This window comes from Ursus maritimus, unplaced genomic scaffold (genome assembly GCF_017311325.1).
Source record: "Ursus maritimus isolate PB19 unplaced genomic scaffold, ASM1731132v1 scaffold_22, whole genome shotgun sequence".
Taxonomy (NCBI): domain Eukaryota; kingdom Metazoa; phylum Chordata; class Mammalia; order Carnivora; family Ursidae; genus Ursus; species Ursus maritimus.
Window position 1 is genome coordinate 34,656,707 of NW_024424675.1, and position 16,672 is coordinate 34,673,378.

General features: G+C 54.2%; 1 protein-coding gene across 2 annotated transcripts in view; it reads left to right on the top strand.

Moving 5' to 3' along the window:
• Window positions 1-11,321, top strand: part of EYA2 (EYA transcriptional coactivator and phosphatase 2) — a 282,437-nt gene extending 271,116 nt beyond the window's left edge. Inside the window, exons 15-16 of one of the 2 annotated variants that reach the window (XM_040638425.1) lie at window positions 3,747-3,847; window positions 10,551-11,321. In XM_040638425.1, coding sequence (XP_040494359.1) covers window positions 3,747-3,847; window positions 10,551-10,631 — 182 coding nt within the window. In that variant the 3' untranslated portion in view covers window positions 10,632-11,321. Of the gene's footprint in view, window positions 1-3,746; window positions 4,579-10,550 lie in introns of those variants that run through there. The other variant, XM_040638424.1, reaches the window with a different exon arrangement.
• The last annotated feature ends 5,351 nt before the right edge of the window (window positions 11,322-16,672 follow it).

Here is a 16,672-nt window from a genome sequence, read left to right on the forward strand (position 1 = left end):
TTTATCCAATCTGTAACCTGGTGGTGCTTTATGGGAGCATTTAGGCCATTCACACTGAGAGTGATTATTGAGAGATATGATTTTAATGATGTCATGTTGCCTGTGAAGTCTTTGTTTCTATAGATTGTAAATTTCTGTTCTGTATCACTCTTGGGGTCTTTTTACTTTTAGAGAACCCCCCTTAATATCTCTTGTAGGTCTGGCTTGGTGGTCACATTCTTTGTTTCTGCCGGTCTTGGAAGGTCCTTGTCTCTCCATCCATTCTGAATGACAGCCTTGCTGGATAAAGGATCCTTGGCTGCATGGTCTTCTCACTTAGTGCTCTGAGTATGTCTTGCCAGCTTTTTCTGGCTTTCCAGGTCTCTGTAGACAGGTCTGACATTATTCTGATGTTCCTCCCTCTGTACGTGAGGATTCTCTTCCCCCTGGACGCTTTCAAGATTTTATCCTTGGATCTAAGATTTGTGAATTGTACTATCATGTGACGTGGTGTTGGTCTGTTCTCATTGATCTTGGGAGGGGTCCTCTCTGCCTCTTGGACATGAGTGCTGGTTTCCTTCGCCAGATTAGGGAAGTTCTCAGCTACAATTTGGTCAAATATCTCTTCTAGACCTTTCTCCACTCCCTCGGGGATGCCGATAATTTTGACATTGGAACATTTCATTGAGTCAGTAATCTCCCGTATTCTAAATTCTTGAAATTGTAGTTTTTTAAGCCATGTTCCCTCTTTTTCCTTCTTTTCTATTATCTCATCTTCCAGCTCACTAATTCATTCTTCTGCCTAGTTTACCCTGGCCGTCAGAGCGTCCAGTTTAGACTGCATTTGATTCATAGCATTTTTAATTTCTGCCAGATTCGCTCTCATTTTCGCCCTTAGAGATTCTATATTCTCGTTAATATTTTCGTTAATATTTTTTTCAAGCCTACATCTCATCTTGACCATTGTTACTCTGAATTCCATTTCTGACAATTTGGTTAAATCCATATCCATTAGTTCTGTGGCCGAGACCACAGTCTGTTTCTTTCCTTTGTTGGGGGTTCCTCCTCATTGTCATTCTGATGAGAGGTCGCGGGGATGCCCAGAGCCCAAATTATTGACCAGGACCCAGGCAGTGTGCACTTGTTTTATAGGGACCTTAGGGATGTGGGTTTCTTGTTTATTCAGCCTGCCTTCTGGGGGAGGGGCCTGTTGCGCTGATATTCAGGCAACCCTGTTTGGGTAGAGTCACCTCGTCCCCTGCGAGGGGGGATGGGGATGGGCACAATGTGAACCGGTATTTCCCGGCTTTTGTTCTCTGGCAGTTTTCTGTGGCTCTTCTGAGAGAGCAGCAGTGGCTGAATCCCAGCCTCTGTCTCAGAACAGAGAGATCGCAGTCCGCTCTCCACTGAGCTCCCTTGGCCACTCTAACTCTTTCTGCCGGTGCTGCTAAAAACCCCGCAGCATCAGGGGATGTGCGCCCCACAGCCGCCATCCCAGCGCTCGCTTTCAGGGCCGGCACGTCTCTGTCCTTTGTGCTTCTAACACTGCCAGCCTGGTTCCCGCTCGCTCCCGAGCTCTCTGTTTCAGTGCGGTTTGCGCGCGCTCCGGAGCGCTGGTTTCCAGTCTGGTCGCGCGCGCTCCCGAGCTCCCGGTTTCAGGCTGGTTTCCCTGCTGCTACGGGTCTGCGAGTCCGCCCGCTCCCCCGTGCAGGTGGCTACGGCTTCCCGGCGCCCGAACGCGGCGGCTCCCTCCCCCTTCGTTTATCTTCCGATATCTGTGCGCAGATTCATGACTCCCTGCTTGGTCCCTCAATACTCAGCGCTGGAGATGTTCATTTGTAGAGATCCAGATGCATCTTCCTGCGTCTCAGGCTGATTCCGTGGATGTTCAGGCTGGTCTGGTACCTATGCAGCTCGACTCAGGGGACCCGCTGAAAAAAGGTCCCCCACTCCTCCATCTTTTTTCCTCTCTCCGAAGCAAAGTTTCATTTAACAGCACCGTTTTTCGGTAGATTTTGCAAGAAAGGCATCCAGAACCCAGGCACATCTAAAATTTCCATTCAGCCCTTGGATTCTATGTCAGAAATCAAATGCCATCAGGGACATGTCAGAGCAACGTCTTTCCCACTCGGGGAGGCCGAAGGTCAACACACGGAGGCAATCAGAGTGGAGAGCACAGAAATTGGCCTCCAGCTCCCTGTTTTAAATTTAAAAGCATCATTTTTTTCAACAGTCAGGTTTCTGCTAAGTAACAAACACACGGCAGCTTCGGGTGTTTATTTCTCACTCATCCGTGTGCGGAGTCCGCGGGGCTCTGCCTCTCTCACCGTGGGGCCGGCGCTCACTGTGGCCAGCAGCGGCACCTTCCTCTCCCGACAGGTGGCAGAAGTGAAGGGAGCCGAGCCACACCACCCACACACTTCCCGGGGCAGGTCCCCAGCACTCCAGTATTGGTCAAAGCCAGTCGCATGGTCAACCCCCTGTCCGTGGGGCGGGCAGCAGGCTCCCCCTTCTGTGGCGATCGGCTCTGCACAGGGGTCACGTCATTCTGCTGCCTCAGAAGACGGGTATGATTGGCAGCTCTGACCCAGCCGCTGCTCCCAGAGGAGAAAGCCGGCCCAGAGGGAGGAATGGTCCCAGCAGGGCCAAGTCCGACCTAGAGCAGAACAGAGTAGCTCAGAGCTCCAGCCACCAGGGCAGCCTAGGTTCGAATCCCAACTCAGCGCTCGCTCACCAGCTGCCCCGGGTAAGTGACCTCTCTGTGCCTCAGCTTCTCAGTCTGTCAACACAGGTGGTCATAACCCCCGAAGCGTCTGACACAGGGCAGCGTGCAGGCTCCCCGCAGAGCACGAGCACTCAAAAATAAACCTGGGTTATTATTATTATTATAACTATTGATAGTCCCCCGCTCCTCTTCGGGGCCCTCCACCAGCCTCTGTTCATCGCAATTTCATGAGGATTGCCTCGACACAAGTAAATGAGTATGGTCGGTGTTTCCCAACAGAGCGGGGAAGCATCTTGCCTCCCCGGAGATCTCTGGCAACCTCTGAAGACACTGCTCCAGGCATCTCCTGGGTGAAGACTGGGGCTGCCCCCCACACATCCCCCACCATCAGGGCAGCCCCCTCTGCAAAGCCTCATCCTGCCCCACGTGCCAGTAACGCCGAGGCCGAGAAATTCTGCTGTGGGCCAAGCGCCTAGCAAACAGGAAAGTCAGGGTGTGACCACTGTTTTTAGCACGCCCGTTTTCCTTGCTGTGACCACACCTGCTGACACGATCAGGAGGAGCTAAGATCTGAATCCAGCGTGTCTGGACTCCTGCTGCCCACACACCCGGGAAGAAGGCCAACACAAAGGGATGGTCATCAACACGTAGCAAGGGGCAGGGGCTTCACCACGAGGGCCAGTCTGTCCCCAGGATGCCGCCTGCAGACGTGTGACTCTGCCTCCTAAGTCACGTTGCCTGGCATCCTCCGCTATGAAGTGGGTCCGGTGCCCCTACACCAGCCAGCCGTGTAGACTCCGGAACCCACTTCAAGCCCCTATGCTCCCTCTTCTGTGTCACCCTGAGCAAGCCACTGACCTCTCTGTGCTGTCGCCCCTCACGTGCGGATGGCGAACGCACACACGCTGCTTGAGGACGAACCGCTCCGTGCGCGGCCCTCGGAGGACAGCTGCTCCCAGCAAGCACCTGGGTCACGGTTAGGAGTCCCCACAGTCCTGGGTGCTCAGCAAGCGCTGTTTCTTTCCCCTTCTTGCACGTGCAGGGAAGGAGAGCTGCTTCGAGAGGATCATGCAGCGGTTCGGCAGGAAAGCGGTCTACGTGGTGATCGGTGACGGCGTGGAGGAGGAGCAGGGGGCGAAGAAGGTACTGCGTCCCAGAGAGGCTCGGGGGTCCCCTCCTTCCCAGGCTCTCCGCTCCCCCGTCCCTTCCCATTTGCAATCGCAGAAGCATCCTGAGTAATTTCCTTCTGCAAATCCCCCCCGGTGCCTTTGGCTGCCGCCCCCGGTAGCCCTGGGTTTTCTCTAGGACAAGCGCTCGGGAGCCCAGAGACCCTCTGTCAGGCAGGCTGGTGGGGGGCTGGTGCACGTGTGCACACTTTATTTCATACTTACTGATCATATGTTCCAGGAACCCTTCCCAGTTAATAAAGACAGCATTAAGCTAATGAGAAAGAAAACCCTGCATTTGTGATCTTGGGCCCATGAGGAGAGGGGCGGCGGGTTCTGGTGGCCACAGCTCTGCTCTTGGAAAAGAAACAGCTGCCAAAGTCCTGGGTCTGGACCTGTCAACAGCATCCCAGGGAGCCTGCCACCCCCCACCCCGAGGCCTGGGAAGTGGATTGTTAATGTCACAGAGCTTAATTGGGAGGACCTGGTTTCCCCCTTCCCTCCCCAGCAACAAATTCCAGGGAAATGCAGAAATGTTTAGAGTCTCAGCAGAGAAAGCCTGGAAAAGGAGGGAGGGCCCCAAGGGTCCCAGGAGAGGGCCCGGGGGCAGAGCTAGTAGGCCTTGCCACCTGCAAGGTTCCTCCCCTTCCCAGCTCCCCCGGACTCCGCGTTTAGGCCTCAGGCTCCAGCACCACCTCAGAGGGAAGATTTCCCTGAGCGGCGGCCACTCTGGTCTTCCAGTGACACAGGCCTGCCTGAACTCCCTCCCCAGCTGTCCACACACTCTGTTCAGGGCCTCTAGGACTGGGGTCACTAGCACATAAGCCCCGTTAGCACCTACGGCATGCCCGTGGCGGTAGCAGGCGCCGGGGCCACATGAGCAGAAGGGACGGGCTCTCACCCCTCACTCAGCTCCAGCCCGGGGCAGGCAGTAAACACGAGAGTGTAACATGTGTGAGGTGGTGACCAGAGGTTTGGAGAAAAATAAAGCAGGGACTGGGGACAGATGGCACTGTGGGGGTGGGGCAAGTTGCCAGCGTACTCAGTGGTCAAGGCAGGCCTCGCGGCCAGGTGACATCTGAGTAAGAGGAGGAGGAGGAGAGGGAGTGAGCCAAGGAGGTATCAGAGGGAAGGCAGCCCCAGAGAGGAACCAAGAGATTCCAAGGTCTGGAGGCTGGAGCTTCCTGCAGGGAGCCAGCATGGCCACAGTGGTGGGCCAGGCAGGTGGGGAGTGCCAGGAGGACAGGTCCAGGAAGAATGTGAGCACTTCTTTTTAAAGTGTATTTCTTTAACTTCAAAAATGGATTTAGCGAGAAAAATATCGAGTAAATAATTGTAATAGAGGTGATACACAAGGAATGGCCAAGGCAGTATCACGAATCCCGGGAATTATCACAAATTACCGGTGTTCCAGAAGCAGCGTGCTAGGTGCAGAGCACAGGCTGCGGGAGCAGACTCCCTGCTGCCAGGGGCTCTAGAACCCCCCCCTCCAGGCTGAGCTCTAACGGGGAACTCTGCCCTCAGCGTGGCACAGCCATCAAGATAGATAAAGCTTTGCTTCCAGCACGGCCGGACTGGAGAACCGGTGTAGGCCTGTGGCCCCGGGCGCCCTCACCTGCCCTCTGGCCCCCACCCAGGGAAACAGGGACCTCCGTGGAGCAGCCACTGACATTTTCCCACCTTCTCACCACTGGAGAGAGTTCGTGAGGGCAGCGTAGTAGATGTTTTGAAATGACCCCTTTACTCTCCTGAAATGAAATGCTAACGGTCATGGGCACTATAACCATAATGGCCAAAACACGATCTAATGGTCGATAATCAAAGACAAAGGGAAAGTTATTTACTCACAGTAACACACACTTTGACACATAAATATCGGGGCACAAAATCCCAGGGCTTGTACCAAGCGTGCCATGCCTGTGACACAGGTGTGCCGTCTCGGCCATTCAGGAGCCAGGTGAGGGGCTGCGGCCCTAACCCGGCTTCTCCAAACTGCTAAGCAGCTCATGGAGAGATCCTGAATAAAGCAAAATACAGACTTCCCTTGGTTTTACACAGTAGCTGCACTCCTGGAAATGCAGGTTTTATTAAAAGCATGGGAAAGATGCTCTCGATTTCTACGTGACGGGTCCAGTGTTAAGAGTCCAGGCTCAGGTTACTACGTACAGGTTGGTACTTACTTGACTGACAGGACATTCGAAAACCAGTCAGGTCCCAGGCGCGTGAGATGAGGCAGGACACCTGCCCCCACTGGCACTGCCCCCAAATCATTAGGAGTTGAAATTCACACCTCTAGAAATTTCCACAGTGACCCCTAGGGGGCAGGCTTTTCCTCCTCTGAGAACAGCTAGTCAGGGCTGGCCTTCCCGTACCGGACCAGGCACCTCCCTGGCCTCGCCCTCCTGCCAGCCCTGCTCCCACAGAAAGATGTGCCCGGGGGCGCACATTCTACCCTAAATCCTAGCTCTGCCATTTGGGTCTGCGCGGCCTTCAGCAGGGGACGCCCCCTCTCTGAGCAGCCTCTCCCAAGCTCTAAGCCGCCGGGAACAGCACCGAGGACTGAGCAGAGGCACGTGACAGAGCGACTGGCCGAGCTTCCACGGCTACTCCCTGGGATGGTGGGCAGGAGGGAAGGGTAACAACCTGCAGAAGCTCAAAGGAGCTGCTCTCTCCCCTGGAACCAGCAGAGAAAGAAAATAGGAATGCTAATTTGCACAGAAGGTGAAAACTCACCCAAATCTCTCGTTTGCTCAGAGCCCATGGGAGAAGCACGTTACCCAGCCCGGTGGAGGGGTGGAGAGGGCGGGCTCCAGCACGGGCTGGGCGGGAGGGTCTCAGGGAGCCGTCCAGGTTCTGCGGAGTGGGGCTGGGTGTGCCAGAGACGCTCGACAGCAGTTCGAACAGCGGGCAGAGAGGCCTCTCGTTTCCCATGTGAGACACCTCGAGCTTCGGGCACAGCGGTACCGGCACCAGGGACCCGGGCCCCTTCCGTCTTGTTGCTCTGCCGTCCCCGGGCTGCTCTCTCGCCACCACCCCCTGTCTGCATGGCGGCCCCTGGCAAGGGAAGGGGGGAGGCCACCGCATCCCTTTAAGGGCACAGGGGAAACAGGTGGACGGCCCTGCTGCTCAGATCCCAGCGGCCAGATCTGGGTCAGGTGATCACACCCCGCCACGGCGTGCGCTGGGAGAGGTCGCCTTTATTCTCAGCTGCCGTGTATACCCAGCTAAGCAAAACGGGGGCTGCTGGGGGGGAGGGGCAGCTGGCAGTCTCCATCACAGCTGGCCTGTGGCAGCCCTATCCCTGGCCCCTAGGGGTGCCTGACCTAACTGCATGCCCATACCCCTCCTCTTGATTACGGGCATTACCGTTTTATTGAATCCTCAAACCCGCCTGCAGAGTGGGTATCAGCTGCTTCATTTTACAGAGGATGTACTTGAGACTCAGAGAGGTTAATTAACATACCTCAGGTCGCACAGCTGGTACATGTGAACTGATGTTTTGCACCAAAGGTCAAGCAGGAAGGAGGTAGACCTAGGAGTTTCAAACAGTCTGTCCTCATCCCTGAGCTGGTCAGACAAGAGTGGGAGTCTACCAAAGGAAACCAAGGCGCACACACACCCATCCACTGAGCTCCTCTAAAAACCTCTGCGACTGTCTCACGCAGCAGCCCCAGCCCAGTAGCGAGAAACGCTGCACACTAGCCGCTCTGCCGGCCTGACGGATGGGAGTCATTAGCCCAGGCTGCCAGACACCTGAGCAGCGTGAAATACGGCGACAGGACAAGGGGCTCGGACCGTTTGGGCTGACAGTGTTGTTAATATCTCCATTTTAGTGGGTCATTTGTCTCCACCTCTCCACAAGTGATAAATCCACCTGTGCTCTAGGCCTGGGATGGAGGCGGCTGAGACATTCTCTCCCACCTTTGCTCATTTCCTCCCAGAAAAATGAATTACACTCTTTAAAGGGGGACAGGATTGGCCAGGCAGGAACCAAAATCCATCTTTGCAGAGAAAGGAAGGTTTGGCTGGGGGAAGGAGGGGGTGGGGAGCTGAAAGGCATTGAAGGAACGGCATCTGTGGCCCATGATGGATAGCATGCTGCTTCCTTTGAGCGAAAGAGAAAAAGATGTGTTCGTTGAGAACTGTGAGAAGCCTGCCTTCCCTCTCCCCCCCCCTTCATGCCTTCTCTGTGTGTTTCTTGAGCACCTACTGTGTGCCAGGAGCCATGCTAGGCAGCAGTGAACGTGCATTCCAAGCTCAAACTGTCTTCAGGGCCTTTGCACTTGCTTTGTCTTCTGCCTTGACCACCGCCCCCCATAAGTATGCACCTCCTTCTTGCCTTCTGGGGCCTGCTTAACTGTCACCCCCTACAGAGGCCTTCCCTGACCCCAGCTATCAGAACAGATGCCCTCCCCCAGCTGCTTTCTGCCCTCCCTCCCTGTTGTTTCCTTCATAGTGCTGACCACAACACAAAACCATTTGTGCATTTCGTAGCTGTGGATGCCTTCTCCGTGACTCCAGTGGGGACCATGCGTGTGCGCGCCAGCTATGCACGAGACCCCACCGAGCGCACGGCGGTGAACTGTCAGACACAGTCCCTGCCCTCTGGGTCACCTCCCCATCTCAAGATCCTTCACTTAATCACATCCACAAAACCCCTTCATTCAGAGGTTCTAGGGATCGGATGGACATCTTTGGGGGGCTGTTAGTCTGCCTACCACAGACCAGAAAGGTAAAGATAAACAGTGATATAAAGAGTGGGCACAGTAAGTGAAGAGCTCCCAGAGGCAGGAAAGGATCTGATGGGTTCCAGGAGCCAAAAGGACGCCTGTATAGTTTCTAGCCTATGGACGTGGAACCTTACAGGGCAGAACTCCAGGCATCCAAATGTTCATCAAGCACTGTCTGTTCACTAAATAATTTCAGGCCAATGACTGTCTTGGGAGGCTCAGTACCTTTTAGCAGCAGGTAGCAGAAAGCCCATGTAATGGTGAGTTAAACACTTGCTACCTAATAAGATTAGAAATAGTTGTGCCCTAGGTTGTCTCAGTGGGTCAAAAACTCATCAAGCATCCCTTTCTATTATTTCGCTCTACCTTTCCAACCATCTTTGGCTTTTTATGTTCTGATTTGTTGCCTCGTGATCTCAAAATGGCTACCACAGCTCCGGGCATCACATGCTAACAGGACAGCATCCAAATAGGAAGGGAAAGTAAGGAGGAAGGAGTTCTCTCCTCAGGTGCCTCCCTCTATTCCTGGAAGAAGACCCTTCCCCTCACCATCTTCCCCTTTGGCTTCAGGTCACAAATCAAGAGGGATACAGGACCAGGACACCTGGGTGGCTCAGTCAGTTAAGTGTCTGCCTTCAGCTCAGGTCATGATCTCGGGGGCCTGGGACTGAGCCCTGCATCCGGCTCCCTGCTCAGTGGGGGGTCTGCCTCTCCCTCTGCCCCCCACTCATTCCCTCCCTTTTTCTCTCCAAATAAATATTAAAAAAAAAAAAAAAAAAGGCTACAGGACAAACCCTGGCAAACAGGGCTGGCGCTGTCACAGCTTGCTTAGCCGATCAGAGCACATCCCTTAGGTCTGGGCACAGTGCTGCCAAATTCTCAGTTCTAGAAGCAAGCAAGAAGAGACAGCAGTACTGGGCATGCAACAACTTCAGCCAATGATTAAATTTTCCAGTAAATGAACATGCAGTCAGCTTTCTTCTCTGGAGGCTGACAGGACCCCTCTGTGGCTCAGTCTCCCCATCTGTGAAATAAGACAGAGTGCCTCCCTGAGGATCAGGGACCGGGTTAAACGAGGTCACGTGCGCGGCACAGAACCCGCACTCTCACCAGCTGTTAATGACCGTGTGATGACCGTGGCCGTGAGGGCAGTTCGCGCTGGCTTGCCGTCAGCTGCGCTTTGGTGAAATCCGTTCCCTCCTCTCTCTCCCGCCCGCTTGAAAACGGTGCTCGTGTTTTGGTTTCTAAGCGTTCTGTCTGGGCAGTGCAGCAGCGAGGGCACGGAAAGCAAGGGGTAAGACGCTGGGTGTCACAGGCTGACGGTGACCATCCAAACTCTGCATCCTGACTCCTGACCACCTCACTAGCCAGCCCCTCCGCCCCCACCCCTCCACGCGCACCTGCGCACACGCACGCCCTGGCGTCGGCGCGCCTAGGCTAACCCAACAGCGGCCCTGAGCCGACGGCCCGGCAGGGAGGAGCCGCAGCAGCCGCATCCGGCCCCCCATTTCACAGGCGAGAAGACGGACGTCGCCCGGTCCGCCGTGGCCGGCCTGCCCAACCCTGGCGGGGACCAGCTCCGTCTGCTCCTTCCGAGATGAGCCAGTGTTAGGGACGGGTGCAGACGTGCGCACCTAGCTGACACTTTTCTCGAAGTAGCAGATCGAGGACAACCTTCTAGGAAGGAACAGCCTTCTCACTGCCGGACTTCATTCCGGGTCAGCGCGCCGCCCAGGACCGAAGACCTTCCCAAAGTCGGGGAGAGGGTCGGACAGGGTGCCGGGCTGCTAGGAACACACACCCGCGCGGTCGGGGGGGCTGCCCCGCCGTTCGGGAATCGCCCACGGGCCTCGCCACCTCGGGTGGGCGTGGCATCGGGCTCTGACCCTGGGCTGGGCGGGGAGGCCCGGGGCACGGCCTTAACGCCGCGGCTGGTGTTCTGTGTTCCAGCACAACATGCCCTTCTGGCGGATATCCTGCCACGCGGACCTGGAGGCGCTGAGGCACGCCCTGGAGCTGGAGTATTTATAGCAGAGCCCACGGCCTCGCCACCGGCCACCCCGGCGCATCCCGCGCTCCCAGGCCCTCGCCTTCCCCGCCTCCCCGCCAGATGCCCGACGCCGGCGGTCCCTGCGGCCGAGAGGACGTGCCCGGTGACCATCTCAGCAGCTGTCCTTTTAGTCCACGCGCGGGTCCGGAGACGCAGAGTACCCCCCGGTGGCTTTGGAATATTTAACTTTGGAGAAAAGGGCTGGCTCGGAGTCCAGGCTTTTCCACGAGACTCACAGAACAAAAGCGAGGAATTGCTGATTTGGGGGAGGGATGAGGAGGGGACAGGCTTGGGTTGGGTTTTTTTCCTTTTTAATTTATGGACTAATCTCATTACTCTGGTATTATGCTCTCGTACCCGTGTTGTTGGTTTTCTTAGTCGTTGGTTTGGTTTCTAAACTGGCATGGGGGTGGTGCAGTTCTCAGTGAAGCACGCTTTGCTCCAAGTTGTGCTTTGGGGGGGGACAATCATTCTTTGAACAATGGGTGAGGGAGGCGATTGGGGCTGATGGGAAGACAATTGCTTATTTTTGTTTTAAGGACCTAACCTGACGTCATGTGGACAGTGCACGTGCCTTATGCTGCCATCTTGTTTTCTAGGAAGAGGGGACCCTGGGGAGGAGGCGGTACTTTGTGATGGATAAAAGGCATTAAATAAAACCACGTTTACATTTTGAAGTGGGATAGGTGTCACTACTTTATGACCGATCTTGAAGCTTCCATTCGAGGCATTAACAGACTTCCAGCCATCCGCACAGGCGGAGCCGCCCCTTCATCCTGAGATGACCCAGGTGGTCAACCCCTTTTCTGTTCTGAGGACTAAATGCCCAGTGCTGGTTCTGACGGAAGCTAGGAGTCCACAGTCTGTAAGTGTTCTAGCCTGAATCCTGGAGGACTCAGAGGTCCCAGTGGCCAAGGACAGTGTCTTTCTCATTCTGTATACTCAGTACCCGTAACAGTCTGACACAGATATGGCACTTAATGAAGGCTGAAGGATGGATGGATGGACAGACGGATGCTCAGACAGATGGACAGCAGACGGGTTATGGATGGGCGGTGGGTGGGTGGATGGATGACGGACGGGTGGGTGGTAGACAGCTAGGATTCACTGGCCCCAGACTCCTTAATCGTCACCGTTTCCCCAGCAGTATCCTGCAGCTCTTGAGGACAATCTCAGAAGTAGAGTAATGGGACTCTTCACTCACAAACAAAAGCCCTTGGCCTCCCAGAAGTCTGAACATGACTTGAGAACTTCCTGACCAGCCCCCCGCGAAGGACAGAAACCCAACGAAGTCCTCAGGTCAGCCCCTGGGGCTGAAGGTATCTGCCTAGCCAAGGGCTTGAGAAATCAGAGAGCCACTACTGGGATTTCTTTCCATCACAAAGAACAGAAACACAACACAGGGGCTTAAACAAAACAAAACACAGAATTCTTTGGCTTACTTGACCAAAAAGTTTAGGGATGTGTGACCTCAGACACCCCCATTCCAAATGCAGAATTCAAGATACGGCTTTACATTTTTTAATTCAGTCTCTTACTCTCCATCTTTGGACTCTTCGGTTTGGTTTCATTTATAGGCAATAGTCCACAAACTTAGAAGATTTCCATTGATAAAGCATTCATTCTTAAAAGGACAATTGTTTTGGAAAGGTAGGTTAAATTTATTATGTGAGTTAACAAATGTCCTTATGGTTCAAATATTGAGTTGGTTCTTCCTTTGTTATTTGCAACCAAAAGCATCCCAACTTACATAGCACATAATAAATAACGTTATTAGTGGTATTATCATATCTCATGGGCTCAGATTTCTACACAGGAAATCAGCCATTCATTACCACCAAATACCCAGCTGGGTGTTTTTCATCAGATATTAATCAAGCATCTAAAATGCACTGGCAGGGGCGCCTGGGTGGCTCAGTTGATTAAGTGTCTGCCTTCAGCTCAGGTCATGATCCCAGGGTCCTGGGATCGAGTCCCACATCAGGCTCCAAGGAGCCTGTTTCTCCCTCTGCCTGCCACTCCCCCTGAGTAAGCTCTCCATCCAATGTGGGGATCCAATCCACAGCCCTGAGATCAAGAGTCGCACGCTTCACCGACTGAGCCAGCTGGGCACCCCTACATTTTTTCCAAAAAAAATAAAACTGCTTCTTGGGGAACCTGGCTAGCTCAGTCGGTGAAGTGTGCAACTCTCAGTCTCAGGGTTGTGAGTTCAAGCCCCACACTGGGTGTAAAAACTTTCAAAAAATAAAACTGCCTCTTAAACTTACAAAAGATGGTCAATCTCACACATACACTGAGATGCCACTTTCCACATCGGACCGGCAAAACTATGGAAGTGCTGGGACTCCTAGTACCGGCGGAGCTGCGGGCCCTTCACACACCGCTGGTGGAAGCGGAGACTGGCACGACTCCCCAGGAGGGAAAGTTGGCAATATTGACCCACTTTGTCAATTTTATCCAGCAATTCCACTTCTGAGAATCGATCTACAGATACATTTATGTACGTGTGGAAACCCCACAGAGGTTCATTTTCTACAACATTGCGTGTACTAGCAAAGAATGAAAACCCAAACACCGTCAGCGGTGAGCTGGTTAAATGAGGACGCAGCCACAGGATGGACTACTCCGCACGCATGAAAAAGAACAAGAGTGGGCCCCACGTGTCAGTCTGGGAAGATCGCCTCAACATAGCACTAAGCAAAAAAGGCCAGTTTCAGAACAGTACGTGGCATATGCCACCTTTTGTATAAGAATGGAGAAAAAAGTAAAACCCGTAGGATCTCATCTACAAAAAGAAACTTTGGAAGAAGATATAAGAAATTAATAAAAACAGTGGCCCGTAGGCCCTATCAGACATACGGGTAAGTGGGAGAGTGCCCTACTTATATACTGAATGCCGTGAGCAGATTACTCTAAGAACATCTTGAAGATCAGATGTCACTTCTAGAGACTTCCTGGTCACAGCCGGTTGCTGTAGGTAGCTTGTTTCCAGCCAGTTTCCCCCCAGCGGCAACACTAGCCCTTTCCTATGGGACTCAGGCTGCGAGTGTGAGGCTGAGGAGAGCAGGTCTGTGAATCAGGCAGCCCCCTTCTTGCCCGTCCCAGGAAGCCTGGTCTCTGCCAAGCCACCCCCACCAAAAGCGGGGCAGTTGTGGTCTCCAGGGTCTGAGCGGGGACACGTTATAAAGCCCTATCCCGTCTCAGAGCAGCTGTGCCAGCCATTCATCCATCCCGCCTGGTGAAGCCAGGGTCTACCATTTATCAGGTGCCCTTCTCGGCCTGCGGACGCAGACGTGAGACAGGGGCAGTCCCGACCCCCGTGGAGCTGACTTCCCTGCAGAGGGAAGGCGACACAAGCCGGCAAATCAACCGTGAGACGCAGACTTTCCCACTCATCACCTCGTCCTGCAGGAGGAGCCGGCGGCCACAAGCAGGACACCGGCACACTCCCCAGATCCTGGACACTCGCCGCGCACAAGCCTGAGCCACAGCCCAAGGCCCCTTCCAAGAACCACCATGAGGCCAGCAGAGAAGCAGCTGTGGGACCCTCAGCAGGGAGGAGAAGGTGGATCCTGGAGGCCTAAGCCAGCCAACTTCAAAAAGGGGCCTGAGGGGCTCCGGGGTGGCTCAGAAGCTTAAGTGTCTGACTCTTCAGCTCAGGTCTTGATCTCAGGGTCGTGAGTTTGAGCCCCGCACTGGACTTCACTCTGGGTGTACAGCCTACTCTAAAAGGGGGGCGGGGAGCCTAAGAACATTCTTTTGAAAGAGATCACAGGATCTGCCAGTGAAACATTCAGGGTCCAAAAAGCAGCCTCTTGTCCAGGGGGTAGACACTGAGGGTCTGTTTGTTGGCTGGGATTGTGACTGAGTCTACGGCGTGGCATTGCTGGGTCAACGACAGGGGCTGCTCTCCTCTCAGACACTGGCTGGAGTCCAGAAGGAAGCTCTGGGGTGAAGCAACACAGAGTAACCGGAACGGCACGGGGACGCTGTGGACGGCCTGCTCACCTCGGAGCGGGTGGCACCTGCGCTCAGACCCGGGTGGTGAGAAATCCAGGTCAGGCGCTCCAGGGGCAGACAAGGAAGTACGAACACGCAGGCAAACAAAGCTGGAGCTGGACGGAAAGATGGGAAACCCGGAAAGACTGGAGGTGAGGTCACAGGTCGTGGGGTCAGAGCGTAAGGCCCAGGCAGATGTGGATGGATCCTTTTGGTCATGGATTGGAATTTTACTGGAGTTTGGGTTTTATTCTAAATTCAATGAGAACACATCAGAGGGTTCTCACAAGGACAGTGGCATGATCTGATTGACATTTTTTAAAATGACTCTGGCTGCTGTGGGGACATTGGTTTGGAGGGGGAAGGATGGAAGTAGGGTGTGCAGTCAAAAACAACCGGGATCCCGCATGAACTTAGAGATGTTTAAATTGCATTTTATGATCCACATCCATTTCCTGCACAAAGCTCAAGTATGCACCCTGATGGATTTTTACAAAGGATCACGCTTGGGTAACCACTGTCCAGATCAAGATGGAAGAGGTGTCCAGGCCCCCAAAAGGCTCCTTCCCCGCCTTTCCCAGCCGTTACCCACATTCCATCACTGTTCTGATTTCTGACCAGTCTCCCCACCACGCCTTCGACCGCTGTCAATGCCAGCTCCGCGCTGGCAAAGCTATGCCGGCCAGTGACCACCAGAGGGCAGTGCGAGCCCGCAGCTGGGCCGAGCCCCCGCCGGTGCCGCCCGAAGTTGGGCCCGAAACAATGCAGGCTGCTGTTGAAAGGATTCGGAAAGCATGGCCATCAGGCCGTGTCCACGCTTCAGGGATTGCTGCGGTGAAATGGCAGCACTGTCAACAGTGTGTCCAGGCCTAAAAACTGATAAGCTGACCTGCCGTGGCCACAATGGGGATCCCACTATTAAGCAGCATCTATGCGGGAAGGCAAACGGACACTACGGTAGCCTCAAGAGCAATCCGCAACCACCACCCTGGAAAACGCCAGAACAAGCCGCTCTAAGGACTAATTGCACGTAACCATAGTGAGACTCGTTTGAAAAAAATGTTGGGATTTCTTTTTACATGTTGAAGTTCATTCAAGGATAGGGATAAGCTGGCTCCAGCCAAACACGGATTATAAAATTCAGCATGAAGTGTCTGGTCTGAAAGGAGTAGCTGGTAAACTCTGGCTGTAGGTGAGACGCCCTCGCAGACACCGCCCCACTCCAGGGGTGAGCAGGGTCGGCAGAGTCCCAGGCCTCTTCCGTCTCAGCCCTCGGATCCTGCTGGCCACCTGGGCTGAAGGAGAAGCAGCAAACGCAAGCCCAGCTTCTCACGCTCCCTAAGCACCTGCTATGTCCCAGGCACCGAGCTAAGCCCTTGACCCGCATTAGCTCATGTCCTCCTGCTGGAGAGGAAGCATCGCATAGTGATCAGGCCCGGGGCCTTGGGATAAATCCCAGCTCTCCCTGTTACTATCCGTGGGAACTTCTCTCCCCGAACCTCACTTTTCAGCTCTAACACGAGAGTGACGGTAGAACCAAGCTCATGGATTGCTGACAGCACCGGACAAGTGCCGACAGGACCAGCACTTAGAACGGTGGCTTTCAGGCTTTCTGACTGCACTCCACAGCGACAGGTGCCGATGACATCAAACCGTGGACAGCGCGCACCTATGTATGCACATACGAACGTGTATGTATTGTCTGCGTCTGAAACAGGCTTCACAAAGCAATGCCTACCCATCTGGCCATGATGCGTCCTATTCTATTCCATCCTGCTCTACTGTGCTTTTAAATGATGCAGGTCACAATCCATTAAAACACTTTCACTCACAACCCGGTGTTTGAAAGGTGCTAGTTTAGAACAAGTTTCAGCAAACAGTACATTCATCATCCAATTAGCTGCGGTGTTCACAAGCCCCATTTCACAGAGGGGGAAATGGAGGCCCAGAGGGGTATTGTGGCTTGCCCCTGACCTTGCAGCTGGAATGTGGCCAAGCTTGGACCCCCAACCCAGCATCCTTG